The sequence below is a fragment of the Labrus bergylta genome, chromosome 23 (assembly GCF_963930695.1).
Source record: "Labrus bergylta chromosome 23, fLabBer1.1, whole genome shotgun sequence".
NCBI lineage: Eukaryota > Metazoa > Chordata > Actinopteri > Labriformes > Labridae > Labrus > Labrus bergylta.
Genome location: NC_089217.1, coordinates 13,871,654 through 13,895,256, shown reverse-complemented (window position 1 = coordinate 13,895,256; position 23,603 = coordinate 13,871,654). Strand labels below are relative to the sequence as shown.

Below are 23,603 nucleotides of genomic sequence, written 5' to 3'. Positions count from 1 at the left end.
ATAGCTCTGTATGTTTACATACAGGCATCGAGGAAACGGCTCGTGGCTCTGCTCACACCGTGTGACGTGTTGTACGACCAAAATATCAAAATGTCAAATATGAATCCGACTGATCGGTAGCAGCTGATCGAACGGTGATCGGCCATCGTGCCAGGCGATCGGGCTCAAAGTCGGCACAACTTCATAATGACACGTAAGACTCAAAAATGGGGTCTAAATCATCCTGAAATCGTACAGTGACCTGGTTGTAGCTGCTACTCACTATATAAGAAGAAGAAAAGATCAGTTTTTTCTCTGATCATGAAATAGAAATGACCTTTACTTTGCAAAAATTCAGCATTGTGGACTAAAACAATCTTTCTACTGACGCTCAAATGGAAATCTCCTTCAAAGAGCGCTAATTAGAGCCTGCCTGTTTCTAAACATCCCAGTCTGCTACCTGAACAGGAGGCACTCCTCGGCCTTGAGGAAGATCCAACCCCTCATGAGGCCGCGTTCTGGTCCATTCTGTTTTGAGTCGGACTGGTCCCTCTGTGTTCATCTTCCCTGATAGATTTCTCTCCCTGTTCATCACTGAACATCAGTGCTTTAGTATTTCTGCCGTGTCTCTGCTGGAAGTGTCTCAGAAGAACGCCGCGTCGCTCCCAGTTTGCCAGTTAATCACATCTCCCAGCCAGTTCCTTTTTTTTATTGAAAAGTGGGGGTTTTATTTTCAGATTTTTTAAATTTGTTAAAATCTGTGCTTTTCAAAGGAAGTGATTTGCATTTGAAACAAGCACAATAATTACAACCAATTGGCAAAAGAAGAAGATTTGTTTCATGAAGAATCTGAATCTTCTAATTTGAATTTGGTAACTTGTTGATGTGCATGTTTTCTTGCGTTGAAAAAAGGACATGAGGATGTTTTTTGCAGCGTGCAGGGATCACAGTGTTGGCTCCATATTGTTCCTTGAGGGAATCAATGTGTCCCCTTCTGCCACCCTGGCCACTTGCCCCCCACCCCTTCCCGGCTGCAGGAAAAGGAGCTGCCCTACCTCCCCTCCTCCCACCCCTCTAACACCTCACCTCCTGTACAAGCCAGCAGCTCTGGATGATCTGGCTCATCTCCACCATTCACACACGGAAATGCAGAAGACCAGAAGAGACACGAGAAGAGGAGGAGGAGGAGGAGTCCTGTTTTTTTTTTTTTTCTGATTGTCTTTCTTCTCCCCTCTCCCCCCCGCCCCACGCTTTCTCCTCTCCACTGAGAAGAACTTTGAAATAATTTGCGTCTCGTGGGTTTTTTTTTTTTTTTTTTTTTTTGCACATTCTAATTTCCAACTAAATGGGACATCTGTTTGAGAAAGGGAAGATTTGCCACGGTTGCCAAGGCAACTATCGCTCTGAAAGAAAAAGGGAAGAGGGGGGGCAGGATGCGGGAGAAAAAGAGGGAAAAAAAAAGAAGTCCAACAGCTTTTACGGACAGAATTAGACTTTGGTGGAATATTATCCCTGCAAGACAAACAGCAGCAGTCCTGTTCTCTCTGCCTCCTCTTCATCACGTCTACCGTCCCCTCATCCTCTTCATCATCTCCCACTGCCTGCCTGTCTCTCTCTCTATCTCTCCCCTCCCCTTCCTCTGTTTCCCTTCCTTTCCCCCCATTTTTTTATCTCCTTCTCCTTACCTCATGCTGCAGCATCATCAGAAATATCAGTGTGAAATCTGCCTCCAATTAGAGGCCTAAACCCCCCCCCCCGTCCCCCCCCGTCCCCCCCGTCCTGCCCCCATCCGCCCACCTGTGACAGCTCCTCCACTGCCTGAAATGTCTCATCCACACTTCCTGGTAATTGGTCATTATTTAGAACAGGAAGGGACAAATGTGCTTCCCCCAGCGCTTCCAAACGCGCGTTAAACGTCTCGTCATTACACCTGCACTAACAGGAAGGGATTGTGGGGTTTCTTGGTGGGGGCTGGGGGTCTTTACTGTGGTGTGAAAGAGCCACAAGCTGCAGTCAAGACATGACACGACGAGGCATGGAAGGATTTCTTCCTCTTCCGCTTCCTGCCTGTGACACTTCATGGAGGTTTGTTTGAAGGCAGGACGCTGCGGAGTCAGGAAACAGGTGAAGCGGAGTCTGTTTGTGCTTCATCAAAAATCTGCAGCGAGTCAAACCTGAATCACGAGCCGAGGAGGTGGAATTAAGAGCAGAGAAAAGGCAGGAAGAAAGAAATCATTCAGGCAGCATCAGTAAAGCAATGATCGTCATTTTATCTGAATTGTGAAGAAAGTAATTAAAACATGCTGTGTGAAGCAATCTGCTCGCTGCTGAGCACCTTGTGATATCCTCTCTGGTTGTTTTTGAGGACCTTCTTCTACCTCTACACAATCTCTACAGAAGTGTTTGACACAGATAAAACAAGTGTGGCAGCACTCATATAAACTACCTGTCTGCATAGCATCACCTGCGACTTCTGCACAAGCAATATAAATCATTGATCTCGAATTACAAGTGAACCAATGCTAGCCAACAGGCCGGTAAAAGGCTTTTTTTTAATGCGCTCAGGATTTAAGATGGTAAACACCAGAAGACACTTAAATGTACCATGCTGCTGCTAGCTGGCTACATAAATATGAGCACACTCTGCACAATTTTATATTTTGAGTCATACGACTGATTTTGAAGTCGGGCTGATTGTGCGTCTTTAGTTGTCCTGAGGCCGGCGGTCATGAACCGATCAGCTGCTCCCGACCGTTCTGATTATTTTCTGTCATTTTTAATATTTTGGTCGTGCGACTACTCACTCTACAGTGAGAGCAGAGCCACTAGCTGATTCCCCAACTTCAGGGCTTTTCTTTCTCATGATCGTGCCATCCCAAACTGACAGACAGCGTCCAACATCACCATGGCAACAACAGGAAAGCCCGTTTAATCTCAGATTCCTGAATTGATTAATAATCTGTCTTCCCTCTCCCATAAGGAAAGAAATATCTGAAAGAAATATCTTAGGACCTCAAGAACAAATCATAATCAATGATACCGAAACATTAACTTCAATTTGTTATCTGGCATAAATACAATATTTAAAGAATATACCTTTTGTATCATTACACACTGTACAACATGATTTGCTGTGTATCCCTTAAACACAAAAATAATATTAACTTCACACTCACATGTTTCAGGCGACAGAAATGTTTAAAATTCCAATACTGTAAGAGGTTTTAAAAAGCAGTACAAAAGAAGTTCTAGTGTTGCATGGTCAAAGATACTGTTGCACATTTCTGTAAATATTGTTTTCCACAATATGATGTGCTAATTCATCGAAAGGTCTCATTAAGGCCTTTTAATTTCTCATGGACTTTAAAAAGGCTTCAAGGAGAAAATGAGCAGTGTGTACTGACGGACCCTGCATCTAAACTTTCAGGTTACAGGTGAAACAGAACATAAATAAGCTTCAAACTGCAGGCGGAGCAACACCTGTGTGTCGCATCCATCAAATAGCAACAAAACAAATGTTTTTTTTTATGACAAGGTGACGCTCTCAAAATCCCACTTAAACTTTCCCTTTAAGCCAGATCAAACTTCCATTAAGCTTCATTTCTTTGGAAGGACTCAGTTTTATCTCTCAGCTCAGACATGCATGGACTGACAAATGGTTTTTCATTTCGAGGACTGTTTGGTTTTTATCTGAGAGCGTCTGGATGGAGTTGAAGTTTAGTTAAATGTTCGGGTCTTCCAGCTGGATATCTTGGATGTGTTTGAGGTTTGTTCCTGTAATCATTTAAAACTCACAGCAGTAGTACGAGGCAGTAAATACGCCGTGATTGTACAGTTCCAATTCAAGCACATTCAGACACCCCCGAGCCCCACACACACACACACACACACACACACAGAGGCCTGAATCAGACCTCCTGTGTCGCATGTGCAGCTTTAAGCTTCTGCAAATGATACAGCAAATCACCCACCTGCACTGTTTACACACACACGCACACACACACACACACACACACACTGCAGCCTCCACCTGCTGTACCCAGGGAGGCTAACGCTGCGCTGAAACCATGTGCTCTGATGCATGTGCCCGTCTTCCTCCTCTGCACATCCAGCAAACACACACACAGAGCGATCCTCCGCAGAGACCCCGTGCTGATCCCCTCTTCCTGCGTCTGTTTGTCTGCCCATCTGCCCGTCTTCAGATCACTTCTCCTCCTCCAAATCCTCACATTTTTACACTCCGCCCTGTGAACACTTCTTTTTTCTTTTTTTTCCCTTTTCAAATTCTTTACACGCTCCACTTTGGCCGATTAGCGCGTCGTTAGCGTGTTTTCACGTCGGCGTTCGCTCCCTGTGAGAGTCGTCTCCAGCGGGAGCTCATTATCGCCGGGCATGAAGTTGACTGCCAGGGTCCCGGCTGACTTGTCACATCCCAGTTCCCCCTCCCGCCCGCCCGCCAAAGCCAGCAGATTGGGGGTGTTTTTGAGTTCTGAGTGTGTGGGGTGGAGAGGATCGTCTGGAACGGCGTGCTCCTGGGAGCGCCACAAAGCGTTTTCCTGCATCCCGTGCTTGTTACTGTCTTGTTTCCTGACAGTAACTGTTGTCGGCAGAGAGGGACGTTGGCGAGTCACGTGGCAGCGTGTTGAGAGTGTTTCCATGTGGCTTGTGTCGTGTCACTCGTATTGTTTACAGTCATTCGTGTAGTTGTGTTTTTATGGCTCTGTGTTGTTCTGGGAAATGGAAATGGCGCCCCAGCAGAGCTTTATCCACTCACTAGATGCATGAGTATGAGCTGGCGAGCGAAGAGCGAGGAAAGTCAGCAATGAAGGCAAAGATTGATGACATTTTACTCCATGTCGGCTTCATCAGGGTGTAGACGGATTCATCCATCAGCCTGACGACCCTTTAACTGAAGGAGTCTCTGTCAGCGTGTCTGTGAGTTCTGCTGTGTCTGTGCTGCACGTTGATATAAGTAAAAAAGTTGCATGTTTTTGTTGATTTGGGTCATATTTTAGGGCTGAATAGAGCTCTGAATCGTGCTCAAGAACTCTGGAAGGTTGCAGAATTGGACACACAAAATGAAGTCCCAGCTGTAAATAGATGGATGATTTATCATTTATCTAACAGCCTTTCAAAGGTTTTGGCTCAAAGGTACCCAGGTTAGTTTTTCATTAGTCCTGATACAAAGGCCTCATTTTTACACCTCCTTTTTGTGCCGCTAAAGGTTTACTTCCACCGTCCGAAATCTTCTCCTTTTATTTTTCACTGAAGAGCACAAAGTCTGAATGGGTTGTTAAAGGTCCAATCAGTGAGATGTGTAGTGAATTAAATGATAGTGTGACCTGACTATATGATCACACATTAAGGAAACATGCTATGTTGAAGTGCTGGCTTCTCTGACAACAATGCAGCAGCCAGTATGTCCTCCTTCTAACTTTAGATTCTGCTCCTGAATGCTCTGGATTTGTTTGGACCAGAGAAGGTAGGCGGTTTTAAGGCACCCCTCACACGACCGTTTTGGACGCCCCTCGGTTTGCCAGATATGAGAGCAGTTATCAGGTCAAACCAACAGGTGTTGCAGCGATGGAAGCGGGCAAGAGAAGTGGTTCAGATAGAAGTGATTGTACCCGACTTAAAAAGCCTCTGCATGTTTCTAATAAGCTCCACGAGCAGAAACGTGCTCAAACTAGGAGGGGGGGGGGGGCAGCTCTCTACAATGTTTAGAATTTGGACTGCAGTACACATTTTAAACACTAGTTGTCAGTGTTACATATTGCTCCTTTAATTTGATTAAACCTTTATTTAAACGACCATTATCTTCCAATTAGAGTTTCATGAGAATCACTTTTATAATTACAGATTAATCTGCAGCTTTCTTCTTTTGCTGACGGGTAGAAGATCCAGACTCGCTGCAGAGTCAGCCGCAGATGTTCGGTGATAAGTTAGATTGTCTTGTCGGCTCTGAAGAACATGAGGGCCACTAAGAGCGCCAGTATTTCTGTGTGTGATGTCTTCTGTGCTAATTTCATTGGAGAAATGTTTGGGAATATGAACATCTGAAGCACCACTGAAATGATAAGGAACAACGTGTCGACTCAATAGTCTGCTCACCTTTATTAAGATGAAACTATTAATGTCATAACTTCAATTTATCACATTCTTACTGAAGACTTGTGGTAACATGCAGCTTAACACAGATGTAAAACTGCTTTATCAAGACTTCCTGTATTATTTGGATCATTTGATATCCTATGAAAAGGAATTTTTGTCCCTTCTCATCTCAAATGTATCAAATAGAGATGTTTGGGCATGTCCCTTGCATGTCTTCCTTGCAGTCAGTTTGAAGCCTGATGTGTCACATGCAGAAAAGAGGCATTTAATGATGTCCTAAAGACAGCTGAAGGCCGTGACACACCAAGGAGATCGTCGGTCGTCGGGCCTAGTTGGACCGTCGGTGAGCAATCGTCGCCCTAGTTTTTGCGGTGTGTCCAGCTCCGCCGCCATGCTGACATGTTCAGCATCAGTCGTGAAAGAACAGAATGACCTACAAGAGTTGTTACACACATATCAAACTCATTTTCTTTTTCCACTTAAATACATCCTGTAGCTCTGACTGAGGCGCTCCTTTTTCTACTTCTTCCTCTTCAGTTTTTCTTCCTGTCTTTACTTCACCTTCACTTTTCTATCAATGTGTTGATAACGACCCTGAAGAGAAGATCCTAACATGTCCTGGGCTCTCCAGCATGTTTAACCACAATATGGGAAATCTACTGAGTGCACCGTTAACATCTGTATAAACTAAAGTGAGGCGTATTTCAGGAAACTTTCCCTTTTTCACTCTTAATGACCTTCTTACACGCTGCAGAGCATTTTGACAGATGCATGATTGCAAACTTAGCAACGCGCAATCGAGCTTTGTTCAAACCTGACACAAAAAAACCCTGCAGTTTCTGAAGATTATGGAAAGAAACACTCAAAGGTGGAGTATTTCCAGGGGAAAGTGATTAGAATGACACATGTAACATCTGGACTCTCCTGTCTTATGTGATGCTGGAGTCCTAAAAACTTCAGTTTTGTTTGCTGTTCCACTGAAGGATGTCTCTGTCAGTGTCTACACTTCAGTTTAAAATCCACAAATAGTTAGATCCCGCTCCTCGTGGGCCTTAAATCCTCTGAATCGAGGGTGTGTTGTGACATGAAACTGTCTCTCTCTCTGGAGGTCTCGGATCAGTTTTGTCGCTCTGACATCGGGCTTGATTTGAGAGCAAAAAGGCGTTTGTTGAAAGACGAAGAAAGTGAGAGTCAGGAAAAGAAGAGGAGAGGAGGAGAGCAGGAACAGGGGACTCCACTCTTCATCTGTCACTAATCCTGCGTGTGATTCCTCTCTTCTGTGTGTCCCGACATCTCCTTCGCTCCCCTCTCTCTGTGTGTGTCTGTGTGTGTGTCTTTGTGTGTGTTCACTCCTCATGTCTTTGTTCGGCAGCGTCGGATGATGTCTCCTTTTATTTCCCGTCTTCCTTTTCCTTCACTGCTTGCTCTGCGTCGTTCTCTTTGTCTTGTCTTCCATCGTTCGTCATCCCAAAAGTCTCCTCCTCTTTCTTGTTTTCTCCTCTCTAACTCCCCCCCCCTCCTCCTTCCTTCTCCAGCATCTTTCTGTGTCTGATTAAAAGCTGGAGACATGAAGGAGACAGAGACCTGCCAGGTGTGAGTGTGTGTGTAATTGACGCAGGCCTTGAGGTGTGAGATTTCTGCATTTTTCCGCAAACAAGCAGATTTTACCGCCCCGGGGGATGAATGGATGTTTGCAAAGACGTAGAGTTTAGATGGATGGACAGACTGGGTAAACGTGTGAAAGTTGGTGTGATGGCGGTGCACTTTTTTCCAGAGAAGACAGCTGCAAGTGACAGCCATCACCTCGGGAATGGATGCGGAATGAAACCCGCTCTGTTAGAGAAGAGGAAGGCTGATTATTCACAAATTATTTTTCATCTGGAAAATGCATCTACAACATCCTGAAAATAGTCGAAAGATAAATCCATTCTGAAAATGAGAATTAGTTCAAGCCGACAACAACGAGCAGGAAGTGTGTTTTCTCTGTAACTTACAGCATCTGTCTGTCTGACATAATGTCGACTATAACATCACTAGTTTGTTTTAGAGAGGTTCTTAATGCTGATGGATGTGAAAACTGTGAATGAGGACAACTGTGAGGCAAACACACACACACACACACACACACACACACACACACACTCTCACAGAGCAGGGAAACACTCCTACATGTCGAGTGTTTCTTAGTGTCCTCTCGCTGTTTCTTTCATGATGCTCTTTCACTGTGTGCTTGTTTGTGTGTGTGTGTGTGTGTGTGTGATTGTGCGTGTGTGTGTGTGATTGTGCGCGCGCGTGTGTGTCAAATGGACAGATGTCCCCCCTCTGTGTCCCACAGATGGGCTCTGGGATGCCACAGTGTCCTTGTCCAGGATTCACAGGATGCTTGGACACACACGAGCAAACTGAACCCAAGTGGGCCCTCCGCTGAGTGTGTGTGTGTGTGTGTGTGTGTGTGTGTGTGTGTGTGTGTGTGTGTGTGTGTGTGTGTGTGTGTGTGTGTGTGTGTGTGTGTGTGTGTGTGTGTGTGTGTGTGTGTGTGTGTGTGTGTGTGTGTGTGTGTGTGTGTGTGTGTGTGTGTGTGTGTTTGCTGCTTGGGTATCGGCAGAGAGAAGACTGTGGAATTAAACTCTGTGTGCAGATCAGAGCTCTGGAAATCTCTTCATCCTTAAACAACTTTCTGCTTAGACCCCGCTGCTCGCTCTGCTTACCTGCAAATACAGATCTGTCTTTCTAACACACACACTAGTAGACTAACACGCAAAGTGCCAGCCCACACACATTTGGTCGTGGCATATCAGAAAATACGACGACTCTCTGTCAAAAGGACAAGAACATGGTTACCCTTTAATTTTAGGTCACAATATTCACCATTAACTAGCTGTTTATTAGCATGCTAATTAGTAGTACACCAGCGGTTTATTGGCATGCTAATTAGCAGCATACTGGGTGTTTATTAGTAGCTTATTCTAAATGACCATAGTCCTTAGCTAACAGGTCGTTAACTAAGAGTTTGACCTCCATATTAGTGCTCATTGATAGACAGTTAGGACGTTGTTCAACTTGAATTTTGATCTGTAAATGCTTTCGCTGACTTCAACCTTATAAGGGCCAAACTAAGCAAAGCATATACAGATCATAATTCATGTTCAACAAGGTCCTCACTGTCTGTCAATGAGCAGTAATTAGGAGGTAACGACCTGTTAGCTGTAGACTATGGTCATGTTAAATAAGGTAGCCTACTAATAAGAAGCCAGTATGCTACTAGTTAGCATGCTAATAAGCAGCTAGTTAATGGTGACAATAGTGACCTTAATTTAAAGTGTTACCAAGAACAATTAGCAGCCGTTCTTTCTCTTAACTTTTGCAGTTATTATTATCATTAAATTAAAGACTTGTGGGGAGCAGCGGTGGTCTGGCGGCTGTGTTGCGCCCCCCGTGTACAGAGGCCATAGTCCTAGTCGCAGCAGCCGTGGGTTCAAATCTGACTTCGGCCCTCTCTTCAGCTGTCCTCTCTGATAAAGGGAAAAATAAATATTGGCAGGAAAAGTGTCAGAAAGTCGCTGCTTCTTTTCCTGCATGATTAGAATAAATTGCTGTTATGGTTTGAATTGAATAGTTAAATACTCCGTGTGAAATCAGGATAATATCATCAAATCTGTGCTGAGCATGTGTGTGTGTGAACCTTTGCATCTGTGTGTGTGTGTCAGTGTGTGTCAGTGTGTGTCAGTGTGTGTGTCCGGGAACCTGCTGCGAGTTACACAAGTCATGCTGAGGGCCAACATGTCTCCAATCTGCCTCTCTGCAGAGAGGTGTGGGGGTGAAGACTCAGTCGGCGCCACACAGGTGGAACCAAGGTCACAGGAAGGGCACACTAAAGGAGCAGTACAACATGATAACCAGCTTCACTCCTTCTTTTTCGTCCTCTCACTTTACGGGTTGGATCAGGTTTATTTTTCTGCCGTGCAATGGAAACGAGGACTGTTAAAGACATGATGGAGATCTGAACAGGAGACACGAATGAGGCTCGTCGTCATGTTTGTCTTTACCTTCTTGTCGTAATTCACTGTCTGTCGTGTCTTTTGCTTTCTGAATAACTCAGCTTTCACACAGCTGACACTTTAACGTGTCAGAGCAGGAAACGCAACGCACAGCTAGAACTAATGATATTAACAGGAGTTTAAAATGTGACGTCAAAATCACCGGTTATATTATTTACACCGTTTTTATCATCAGCTCGTCACATCACAGGATCTCCATCAGCTGAGAGACTTTTGTCTACTGTCAGCGTGTTAACAACTGTCAAATAGAGTTAAATCAGTGGTGGTGAGTTAGACAGGGATGGAGGTGGTGTTAGGACACACACACACACACACACACACACACACTGACAGTGAGCAGGGTGCTGCAGGCTACTCTCTGTCACTTCTCTAATCCTCCTTATTGTCAACGTCAAGATAACTTCTCCCTTCCAGCGCTGTCTTCCTCCCTCCTCCTTCATCACTCCGTCCATCCATCCCTCCTCTCTTTACTCACCCACCCCCCCCTCACTCTCTTTCTCTCTCTCTCTTTCCAGTCCTCCAACCATAACTGTGCCATTTATTCTCTCTCTTCTATCTCGTCCTATTTTCTGGAAATTCAAATTCAAATTCAAATTCAGTCTTTCTGCACCGCTTCTCCTTTCTCTCTCTCCTCCTCTCATTCATCGTCTCTCACTCTCTCTCCTCTCTGTGTCCCAGCCGTGAGGAACGTCCCACTCTGGGTGTGCATGTGCGCCTGACCACGATTAAACATCTGTCTGTAAGCGAACAGGGAATGGAGTAGCGTGTGTATGCGGTAGTTTTGAGTCCGAATGAATAATGAAAGTGAAAAGTGTCTCTTTGCGACGTATTAAAACAACTTGTTCCCCGCTCTGCGTCTCTCTCTCTCTCTCTCTCTCTCTCTCGGCTCCCTGCTGAGCTGAGTGGGCCGGCAGAGGCTAACTCTCTCACATGCTCGCCATGTACAACCGCGGGCTATGCGGGCGCCCAAGATTATGTGCACGTTTTGCCTCCATGCACGCACACGTCTGCGTATGTCTATTGAGTTATAACTGTCAAATCTGCAGAGACGAGAAGCACTAATCCCATTGTGTGGGAGGGAGGGTGGAGACAGAGGCCTCCCCGCGCTGCTTCAGTGAAAGAAGAGGAACTTTTTGATTTCGGTCTTGTTGTTTTTTTTCCCCCGGTTATCTTGTGTTTCTCTCGCTTTGCCTGTCGCCTCGTTGTTGCTCGTTGAAGACAGACTTTAATTGAGCTGCAGCTACAGGTTGAATCTGACTGATTACTTTCAGCCGTAAGAGAGCTTAAAGACAATGTTTCTTTTGTCAGTAGAAACCACAAGCGGGGAGAGTCTGTGATTACGAAGTGTTTGGATCGATAAAGTAGCCGTGTTGCTTTAATTACAAAGTTTGATTTCTTTTTATAAATAACAGTGCTGCTCAAAGAAAATGACAAAATAAACAAGGATGAATTTTTTCTTTCTCACTTTGATAGATTTTTTTCTAATGCACAGAAGGCCCAGAATGTCTGAGGGCGTTTTCACATCAGGCACGATTCTTTAGCACCGGGGCCCGAGCACCCCGCCTCCCCTCACCCCCGCTGGCCGGCGTTCACATGAGTAACATCGTTCCGCATGCACAAGCAGTGTTTCCTTTCTGAATCAGGATCATGCAGGAGGTTTGGCACACATTAGAACTTCATCCAGACGATGAGAGTTTCCCATCAATCGGACATCTCAGAAGAGAACACAACTGATTTAGAACAACACTTCCCGTTTGACTCGTACTCCACAGTTTTGAACGGCGTTAGAAAAATCTTCTTTTTTTTTAAATTCCTCTGATCCTTCGTCCTCGTTAAAACCTGGCACCTCTTACAACCCCAGATTTTTGGCTGGACTGCAGCAGACTTTGGCTCGCTGAAGTCTGTCACTGACTAAATGACAGAGCGATTGATGAAGTTACACCATCGCTCCTATCTATTGTCTATTGTATTTATTTAAATGTCTCGTAGCAAACATAGATTATGCATTGTGTCATAAGGAATCCTGAGCACTGAAGCATTCATCCTCTGAAGCTGGCTACACACTCGACGGCCCAATTTGACCCCCAAACAATCTGGGGGGGCGTGGCCCAATTTCAAAGCTTGACACAACCGATGATTTGCCCAAATCATCCTCAAGAGTGTGGCATCGATAGGATCGAGCCTGAGCCCTAAGACAAGTGGAAAGTGCAGCGTATAAGCCGCACCTTTGCGGTCTTCTCAGCCACGTTCTTTTTCTTGTTTTTTTGCTGCAAAACCAAACTAATGCCAGGACAGCCGGCTGACGATGATGACCGTCGTCCATATTTCCTCAAAGCAAAGTAGTGGACAGATGTGAACTTTATGAAGGTGATTTTGGTCGATGAAGGGACAAATAGATATTTAAGTATGGCTAAATTGGGACTGACCATCTTACAGTCAGGCAAACATCTTCCTACTAGAAAAGTTAGCATTAGAAGTGAAACAATCAGTGCTAATTTATTTCTATTGAACATTGAAAGTGAGATGACCACAGTGCCTCACAAACCAATTAAACACAAGACAGCAACAAGGATTCTGATGAGCTCAGCTAATCCTCAGCTAACCCAGGTATAACATTCCTCTGACACGATGAAACTCCTCGCCTCTCGAGCATAAAACAAAGACGGCGCCGGCCCCTGAGGCGGACCCACAGGTGGTCTCACCTGCAGAGCCCTTCAGAGTCAACCTCTATTCCCCAGAGCGGCGGGGGGGGGGGGGGAGTCCCGGGGGAACACCAACCTCCCCCCTCCTGGGCGTTTTTTTTAATTGAAACAGCTCCCTCGTGAGGTTTCCTAACGAGAAGGGATGAGGAAGTAAAGACGTTGTGGAGATCAAGCCGAGAAAGATGGGGGAAAAAAAAAGATTCCAGGAAAACGCTCGGCATTAAAGCATCTTTATTTATGTGCTGCACGTCAAACACAGAGGAAGCATCACTTCACAAATCTGTGTGTGAGTGTGTGTGAGCGTGTGTATTCAGTCTGCCGCGCTGCCTCCCAAGCTGTTATTAGGGTCGTTAAGTCGTGAGTAGTTAATTAAATCTAACAGAGGTGATCACGGTCGAGTGTTTTCACTGCGGCGGAGCTTGTAGTGATTAACAGGAGCTCTGGGTTACACATTAAGATGGACCCTGTTACTGTAATCCTCCTTATTACCTCCTCTATTAACTCTTCTTCTTTGCCTGACTGTCAAACCACACAACTCCCACATCCTGCTTCCTCTTTCTACTCCCTCTCTTTCTGTGTCTTTTCCCGTCCCTCTAATGTCTGGGTCTTCATTAAAACTCATCCGTTTCATCAGCGGACCCCAGCAGATCTTCTTGCATCACCTTGCCCTTTGCTCTTAATCACCTGCATCCCTTCAGGTCTCTGTCCCGCAAACAGGAGTTTACTCGCCCCATGTTTAAATGACTGTTTCATGAACTGCTGTGATGCTCGTTTGTTCATTGCACATATTTCGGTCGGGAAACTACTGCAGTGTGAACCCTCGGCTTTACTTCTCCCTGACCTCTCTCCAAACTCTTCCCCTCTCCTCCCCGATGCAGAGCATAGTCACTGGCGATGTGGTGTTATAAAAAGATTCCCTCTCAAACACTGAAGACATCCTCTCAGAGAGCAGACGGATCTCCTGGCAGCAGGTCGTTTCCCCGGCTAACGAGGAGAGTGAGGAGGAGATATGAAAAGAGAGAGAGAGAGTGAGGAGGATGGAGTGATGTGTCGAGAGGAGAAGGAGATAGAAGTGAGGAGGAGGAGGGGGAAATGGACAGAGACATGAGAGGAGGGAGAGAGAAGCAGGGATGGGGGCTTCTCAGCCCTCGGCACAGGCTCTCAATGATTCATGGACTTACTCCAGTGATATCAGTAGGCCTGCTTTAGCGAGACACACACACACACACACACACACACACAGTGATACAGACTAACTCAGAAACTGAAGCAGAGAGCTGCGTGACTCCATGTCGGTGTTAAATCCTTTTATGCATTTTACATGAAGTGATAAGTTTGATAAGTTGATTTTCCCTCCTGTCCTTAAATGAACAGGAAAACCTAAAAACACAGATGCCCTTCAAGGTGGACTGTGAGTTCTTACGGCTTTTGCACACTGAGTCGTTTTTTTTTTTTGTTTTTTTTAATGGCTTTTTTTTTTTAGATCTGTGATCCTATAAAAAACATGTCATGCACAGACACCTTGCACACTGAGTCTGCTGGACTTTGGGTTAATGGACAGAGTTTCCCCTGTCCATAAAGGAGCTGCAGAATTCTCCCAGTTTGATACGCTGCAGTCTATGTCCGTGTGTGTTTCAGTGTGTGTGTGTGTGTGTGTGTGTTTGTGTGTCTAAAATGAAATGAAAGTAATATTTTGAGCACTCTTGTTTTCCTCCCTCTGCGCTCTGCCTCAAGCTGTACCTGGGGATCGAGCGCTTCAACACAAACATCTGTTTTCTCCTTTTTCTTTAAACCCCTTAACAAATACCTCCTCGTCACGTTAACACCATCTTTAATATGCTCAACGCTTCCCCCGATTCTCCTCCTTCACAAGAACACAAATCACTTCAACCTTTGTAATCCTTTACCTGATAAAAAAAAAAACCAAAAAAAAACATCATAATTCAGGAGCAGGATATTATCCGTGGAATTACATTCAGTTAGTGCAGAGTTTTCTTCTCTCTCTCTCTCTCTCTCTCTCTCTCTCTCTCTCTCTCTCTGAGAAGAGTGTCGGTCATTTCTTTCAGCAGAGATAATCTCTTTTTAGAAAGTGTGATGCCGACGCCTCCAGTCGGCACACAGACGTCTTCCTGGCACCGTGAACACAATGAAGAGGTTTTTCTTTTTCCTGCAGAGCGCGATAGAAACGGTTTGAAAAGAGTGAATCCTGCTCTTACAGAGTGATTGATGTCGCCAAATTAAAACAAGCCGCGGTGCTTTACTTTATAAAGGACGCTGTAATCCTCGCTTGACAAAATGATCGACCAGATCTTGTTTTAACTTGTGCTGCATGACAAACTTGAAGAGAGGATTTTTTTATTTTTTTTTTTAATGAGCTTCCAAAGACATTTTAGAGTTTTAATTAAGAAAGTTTTGTTTCAGAAGTTTTGTCAGGAGCTTTAAAGCATCATTGATCAATCAACGATTCCATGTGCATACGTTATAAGACTGGACTGATGCTTCTGACAGTTTTAGCAATCAAGACTCTAAAAAAAACTTTCTTCACACTTTCACAAAACTCCTGAAAAACTCCTCAAGTTCCATGTTTGAATGCAAACAGCTGTATTCTTCACTCAGACTTCACCCGGAGTTTCTCCTCCAGCCTCCTCGTGTTTATTCTGCAGAAAGTCAGAGTGAGCTGATGTGAGAACGCAGCAGGATATAATCAGGAGAATTCACCTGGAGCGAGTGGGAGGGGGTGGTGACGTTTATTCCCTGTGATCGCTGCACGACCATAGACTGTCTGCACGCCACCTCTACCATCTCCTAATGAACCTGCTGCTGCATGTTTCCTGTTCTCCAGAATGTTCTTCTCCACTCTTTAGTTCACATTGAGATTCTGTTCAACTACACGCAGCATTGATAGAAAGACACATATTCTCTCCCGCTGTGGAGGTGTATGTGTGAACAACCAGATCAGGAGAATACCCGGAGCAGTCCTCCTGAAATTCTCTACAAATTCCAGGAGTGCAGATTTGAAAACAGATAAAGACTTTTTTTCCATCCCTCTATACCTGCAGAGTGCTGCCCGTATTCATTTCAAGCAACTTCACAGCATCACTTGTAAACTACGTCATCCTTCTTTCATGCTCTCTAAGGAGTTAAGTCTAATCATAAAGTACACACATGGGTCATTTGTAATTTGCTGCACTAATGACCTATTTGAAATAAAACAATCAGACCCTGCAGGATAAGAAATCTACAATCTGAACACGCTTCATAACGATCACTGAAGGTGTATTTAAATGAATAAAACATGCACGAACTATAATATCCTTTACTTCAGCTTCTCCATCCGTCTGTCCACTCAGAGATCTCATCCCATGTTCTCCTCATGAATCTTTTCACTTTGTTTATCTGACGCTCCATTGGGATGGATCTCCGTCTGTCCGTCATTATCGAGGAGGAGAGAACCTCTTCACCGTCTCTCCTCCTCCTCCCCCTCTTCCTCCTCCTCCTCCTGCTCCTTCTTCATCCCTACAATCCCGACCAGAGAGAATCGGGGGCATCAACCGCAGCGCCGAGCTCATTCCATTTTAATTGAGACGTCCATGTTAAGACGGACATGAATATTACATCTACGGGACGCATTAATATGCTGAGGCCGGTCTAAATGTTCTAATATTCACAGTTTGAATTATTGAGCGTGTTTTCATCGGCAGTGTCAGATCGTTCGTCACAAATGTTTAGTGTCTGATGTTCGGGAAGTGATGGAATTTTAATCGCCTACGCTTTAGCCAAAGTAGGCCGTTAATTTCCCATGATGCAATGCCATGTGTGCTTGACCGAACCTCCCTGGTCCTGTGACTTCAGAGCTGTATCACTTTGAGCTTTCTTAATTACACAGAGAGAGGGGGGGAGAGAGAGAGAGAGAGAGACAGAGAGACAGGTATTTCTTCTTATCTTGAGGCCTGTCTCTGAGTCTGTCTCTGAAGCATCACACACACACACACACACACACACACACACACACACACACACACACACACACACACACACACACACACACACACACACACACATAAGAAGGAAATGATTCTCAAAACTCCTCGTCTGATGTTCCACTGAGCACAGGCGCGCCGGGCAGCGGCTGCAGCGATATAGTTGGCGTTTCAAGTGACTGCACTTGGCAATTTAAAAAGGAAGCCAGTTGCACGGCAGCAGCGGCGAAAAACTTCGTCGCCTGCGGTTGCACTCACTCACACGTGTTGCCGTCTCGGAGAGGAAGATGGATCGGAGTACAGATTGTAAGTGACATGTTAATTTCTTCTCCGTCACTCACGGCCCGAGCGTCCGCTATCAAAGTAGTTCGGGACACGAGCCCCCGCCATCAGGCCTCTCCTTTTCTTCTTCTGCTTCTCTCATTTCGTCCCTTTTTTTTCTGCTCCTCGGCTTCCTGTCGTGGAGCGTTCTGGGGTGTGACCGTGATCAAGGAGATGTTCAGTGGTCACCCGCCCCCTTCTTTCTCGGGTGTGTTTGATTCCTCCTCCTTTAGATGACTGCTCTTCATGAGCCCCTCGGGGCGTCTTCTCATCTCAAAGGTCAAAACCACATGTTTAGACACAGAAAGGAAAAAAAAGGCTGACAGATGTTTGTGTTGGGTGCACAGAGAGGAGTGAGAGGTCACTCTGGATACAGGATCTTTGGTCTCTGTTTTAAATGTATGCAGTTTTTTCCATCATGTGCCGTCCGATGCAGCAAATTTAAAACATTAGAACAACCTTAATAAGAAAGCTAAATTAAAGTTGTTAGGTGAAGTTAGGATTTTGTTTTAACTGCAATAACATTTAATGGAAGCTTTTAGTTTTTAAGAAGTTTAAGGACCTTTTTTTAGGAGATGCAAAGATATTTTAAATATTTATTGTTGGGCTTTTGCCTTTATTTGGAGAGAGAAAGAGGGAAAGAAGCAACAGGAAACCGAACCCGAGAGATGCCCTATGGAGGACCATTAACAGTTTCATTTCATTTCAGTGTTTTTGAATTTCACTTCAAAGACATGGCGCAAAGTTTCAATTTGTTTTCAACATATGTGAGCACATATACAAATGTTGAATGTGGCCCGGAGTGCACTGATGTTTTCAGCTACTTGCAGGTATTAGCTTTAGCTGTTATTTCCTGTCGGTCATTTCTGTCTGTCAGTGTGGCCTCTGGGGGGGGCGGATGTGGCTCAGTTGGTAGAGTCGGTCGTCTCCTAAGCGGAAGGGTTCGATACCCAGCTCCTGCAGCCACATGTCTGGTGTGTCCTCGGGCAAGACACTTCACCTCAAGTTGCTCCCGCTGCTTCATCGACGTATGAATGGACGAGTTAATCCTGATGGACTCTTTACACAGCAGCAAACTGTACCGTCAGTGTGTGAATGTGTAGGTGTGACCTGCGGTGTAAAAGCACTTTGAGTAGTCAGAAGACTGGAGAAGAAATATAGAAGCTTCTCAGGTGACTGGAGTGTTAAAGGTTAACTGGCAGGAGTGAGAGATGAACGACATGTGACTGCTGCAGGGGGAGGAATTTAAGATTTAAAACGGCATCTAATTTTGTAATTCTGATACTTCTGACAGTGAGTGTATTAAATACTCTATCTCTCTCTCTCTCTTTTTCTCTCTCTCTCTCTCTCTCTCTCTCTCTCTCTCTCTCTCTCTCTCTCTCTCTCTCTCTCTCTCTGTCTGCAGGCAGCCCTGGTACTACGGCTGGGGCTTCAACCTGCCACGGGGTCAAGCTCTGCTGGACAAGTGGAACCAGATCCCCGACAACACGGACATCCTGGTCACACACTGCCCCCCACTGGGTGAGACACACATTACACACACACACACACACACAAACACACACACACACACACACACACACACACACACACACACACAAACACACACACAAACACATTCAGAAACCCCGTGTAAGTTTATTCACATTCTGAGCTCACATACAGACACATGTAAAGATGCATCACACATGTTTTAACAATATGAACATACACAAAAAATACATGCACCCTATCCATGCTTAAGGGTACAGAGCATCAGGTAATATAACACATATAAAACATTCTATGCACAGGAGATATTGGAGATAATTGTTTGCATTATACCGTTTTTATTATGGTGCATTCATCGTAACAAACATCATTCATCGTAACAAACATCATGACACATCCTTAATATTTGTTTGATTGGTTTCTTGGCCTGCATTAGCTTTTAGCTGAGCTTCTTTGGACTACAGTGATTTAAAGCATTTGGAAAAATGAGCTTAAAGATCGATATGAGCGAGCAGAGACTTTTTCTCTTGCAGAGTTTTGAGGGTCACTGCACTCAGGACTTGACCTTTATGATCCTCCAAGTCTGTAAATTTACACTTTTGAATATTCATACTGGTTGCATAAACATAATGTGTGCACACATCTCTCTTCAAATACCATGAGCACTCTGAGTAAATGGTTTCATTTCTTCTGGAAATGAAGGAGAGAAAAGGATCTGATCCATCACTGTGTTAAAGAGAGGATGAATAAGAGGTGAAAGAATCAAGTCTCTGCCTGAAAACACACTTCACCTTTTAGAGGAGATCATGAGCCTCATTACTGATCACCTTTCAGATTTCACACTCGTGTTTCCTCACAAGCAAGCATTTGAATAAACACAGATGCTGGCTCGAGAGTTAACTGACATCCTGTACACACACACACACACACACACACACACACACACACACACACACACACACACTCCCCTCTCTCTCTCTGACTCTCACTCTCGCACACACACTTTCACACCTCATCTCCCGCTGCAGCTGTGGTGCTCAGACGAGTGTGTGTGATTGATTTCTGTGTCTGCGTCTCGGCTGCGAGCGCGGCCGTTTATTTTCCATTCAGCTTAGCGAAGTGTCTCCAGCTATCTGCTCGTAAGCCAGCGGCATATGGAGCAGCTACAGCAGGCTACTAATGCATGACACACACACACACACACACACACACACACACACACACACACACACACACACACACACACACACACACACGAAGACTTAAAGCAAGACTGGAAGGAATGGCATGAAGAAAATAATGCAAAAAGAGGCAAAAGTGTAGGAGGAAAAAGTTTTGGAGAGCTATGGAGGTAAAAAAAAAAAAAAATCTACTTTTGAATCATTTAAACAATCAAAAGATGGACAGAAAATACGAAGGAAAAAGCAAGATGGTGTTTGTCACTGCTGCATATGCACCCCGTCTTTATGAGGCGTGATAAAGCTGCAGATCGTCGGCATACAAACACAGGCATATGTTGGTGTTGAGCAAGACTGGAGGGGACAGAATGAGACGGAAGGAAGGGGAATAATGATGAAAGTTTGGTTAAAAAAGTTGATATTTAAAATGAAAAAGAAGGGGGAAAATGACTTGTTTAACCCTGCTTTCAGTACATGGGTTTAGATTAACTTTTTGCACATCAGCCACTTCAGTTGACGTTAAGTCATCCATACACTTACCCACTGGCTAACCATGTTAGTCAGTCGGTAAGTGTATCCAAAACTACGATACATTGTTACAAAAACCCTGCTGGCAAATTTTCATATCTGTCAAGCTAAAAGGAAGAATTTACACAGGATATACTGGATTTCTGATATATTTATGTGTCACATAAAATCCACGTTTAGTGTTTTTGAACATATATTTGGGTAACCTGAGTGTCTACTGACCCACAAAATGTGAAATAAATCCATCCAATCCTTTGTTTGTGGTCTGCATAAGTCTTACAACACAGAGAAAAATGCTCTGTTTCAAATGTGCTCTCCTTGTGATGTCACAGTGGGATTCTGTTAAAAAAAAATCTCCTCCCCTCCACTGGTATCTCCACCCATAGACTCCACCCAGCCTAGAGCAAAACCTTAGCACAGGTCCGCCATTTTTATTCTTGCTACAGAGCAGTGATGTATACCTGGGTCATTGCATTTAAAGAGACACACACCAAAATGGAGCGTTCTGAGAGAGCTGGTTTACCACAGGGGGACTGTTTGAAAAGGAGGAAAAGGGGGACAACATGTCCTCTTTAAGGAAAAAGAAAAGCTAAGTCTTTCGTTAAAAGCCTTCGATCTCTTAGATTTTCAACCCTGGCTTCGATTATGATTCATAATAAAGTGTCAAATATTTATTTTCCTCCAGTTTGATTAAAGTCTGTGCACACCGTTAAACAGTTATGGACCCGTATCATTTCATGCTGGTTAGAGCGAGCATTAGCGAGTGAAGTGATTTGAGGCTGATTTAAAAAAATAAAAAATCCCAGAGAGAAAGTGAAGGGGAAAAGAAAAGACTCTCTAGGGACGACTTTGAGATTCTTCCCACATTTTTATTTTTTACTACAAAACAGGGCGCGAAAGATTTCACTCAAAGCAAAGTTAATGGAGCGCCTCGTACTCAACAAAGACGTAAAAACCTCCAGTGTGCTCAGCTGGCAGTGAATCAGTCGTGCTGGTAAAGTCGTATATTCGACTAATTCATCCTCTAAATGGATCTACCTGTGAAAAAAACACACCCGCTTTTAGTATCAGCTTCAGCATAAAGCGCCTTAAAAGTAGAAATGTCTTCTTTTACAAGCCTTCGGAGACGCTGGAAGTGAAGTGAGAAGTTACGAGGGCTTTCTGTGTCTCGGGGTATTTTGCTCTAATGTGCCGTTTGTTTCAAAGCAGCTGCTGCTTTGGGCACGGAGCCTGTTTTCCTCTTTTTGTCTCACGTTGCCTCTCTGTCTCTCCCCTCTGCTGTTAACTTCCTCCTCACAGCCAGATAAAGACGCCATATTCTCCCTGTTTTGTCGACGATCTGCTGCTTTATCACACCTCATAAAGACGGGGTGTCTTTTTTGCCGCAGTGCAAACCAACATCTTGCTTAAACCCTGACTTATTGTCCACTCCTTCGTCCCTTCTCATGACCTTTGCTCCGGTCTCAGACACTAAAGCAAGTGTGTAAAAATGTGTCTTAAGCCTGGATTTAAAAGCAGAGTCCGAGTCGGCAGATCTACCATCAACAGGAAGATTATTCAAAAGCTGAGGAGCCAGTACATCAAATGATCGGTCACCCTTTGACCTTAGTCTGGATTGTGGAACTGGGGGAGGCCTAACCCTGCAGATCTCAGAGGCCGTCTTGGGTGGTAAAGAGTGAGGAGTTCAGGGATGTAGTCTGGTGCATGTCCATGTAAAGCCTTGTTTGTTAGAAGTAACATTTAAAAGTGGATCCTAAAATAAATGTGAAACCAATGCAAAGAGGCTAAAACTGGGGGTGATGTGAGCAAAGCGTTTTGTCTGTGTCAGACGTCTGGCTGCAGAGTTTTGCACAGTCTGAAGTTTAGCTACATCTCGGGCACTGAGCATGTAAACAGGGCGTTACAGAAGTCAAGGCAAGAGGAAGCATGAATAATATTCTCTGTATTGCTCAATGATAACATAGGTCTGATTATAGTAATGTTCCTGAGTTGGAAGAAACATTGCACCAATTTTTTTGTGTTTTGAGCAAAACTGAGCCCCCGGTCAAAGATAACGCCCAGGGTTTTAACAGTATCCTTACTGTACTATATTTGGGATGAGGGGGCCGAGCAGTGGCTGGACCTGATTTCAATACTCATGCTCGTCGTGTTAGGTTATTTATAGATCAGGTCTCTGTCTCGGTCCAGGAAAGGCTGAAACGTTCTTATAAATGTTTTACTTATATATTAGTGATGCAAAGTAAACGTAGTGTGCAGGATTTTTTCCTTATGAACCTACTTCATGTGATAAAAGGATGTGCAAACGGCTCCTTTTAAAAACCTACACATGAAATAAAACGCTTGATGAGATCACACTACCTCCGCAGGTTATTGTCGCGAGGCTGAACAGCACGGCAGCCGTCCTTTAATGGGAAAGAACAGGTTTGAATTCAGACTTCAGCTCTTTCTGTTAAAACACATTGAACCAAGCCGACATGAGAACTGTCATATTTCTGTTGAATTTAGCGGAGAGGTTGATCAATGCTAACTTTCTCCAAACCTAAAATTGCTCCTCAGTTGTCAAATGACGTTCCAAATAAATCATGACCTGCAGGGGTCGTCTGGAAAAGAAGGATTTTCACAAGATATCCCCGTTCCACGTCCAAGTCGACTTCTGTTGTCTTGAGAAAGGACTTTCTCGTCCTGGTTAGAAAAAGCCAAGTCAGGTCTAACGTCTTCACTGGGGAGGGGGGGACACTCATGCTCCAGCACGGTGCGGGTCAACTTTGCTTAGTGTGAGTGCACCTTTATATCGTACCGTCATAATTTCACTGCTCATAACCCTTCATAGACATTGCTATAGGTTTGTGTGAATACGTTTAATCACTTAAAAGCACATTTATAAATCCTTAGAAATGCATTTATAAGAGTGGCGGGTCCTCAGAGGAGCTGTGAAGGCTGGTTTATAATAAATTTTACATGTTGTTTGATGTCTCTTTACAGCCTTACATTTATAAAATATAAAGGTCTCTCAGTCCATACGTTGCTTGAACAAAGAGCGTTCCCTCCAGACCTGATCGGTGCAGATTTGATGAGTATATTCATGCCTTCGGAGGAGGAATACAATCACTCAAGTTGACCCTCAAGTTCTCTTGCTCCGGTTCAAAGCCAGAATCACAGCGTATAAAATAAAACGTAAGGATCTGTTGGGCAAACGTTCATGTTTTCTGAGATGCTCTGAGGAAGCCCACAGGACTCTTTGTCTGCCAACGTTAG

The 23,603-nt window shown here is 44.4% G+C and overlaps 1 protein-coding gene across 1 annotated transcript in view; it reads left to right on the top strand.

The window, feature by feature from the left end:
- Nucleotides 1-23,603, top strand: part of mpped1 (metallophosphoesterase domain containing 1) — a 77,488-nt gene that overhangs the window by 46,026 nt on the left and 7,859 nt on the right. Inside the window, exon 5 of the mRNA XM_020634831.2 lies at nucleotides 18,557-18,672. Coding sequence (XP_020490487.2) covers nucleotides 18,557-18,672 — 116 coding nt within the window. The remainder of the gene's footprint in view (nucleotides 1-18,556; nucleotides 18,673-23,603) is intronic.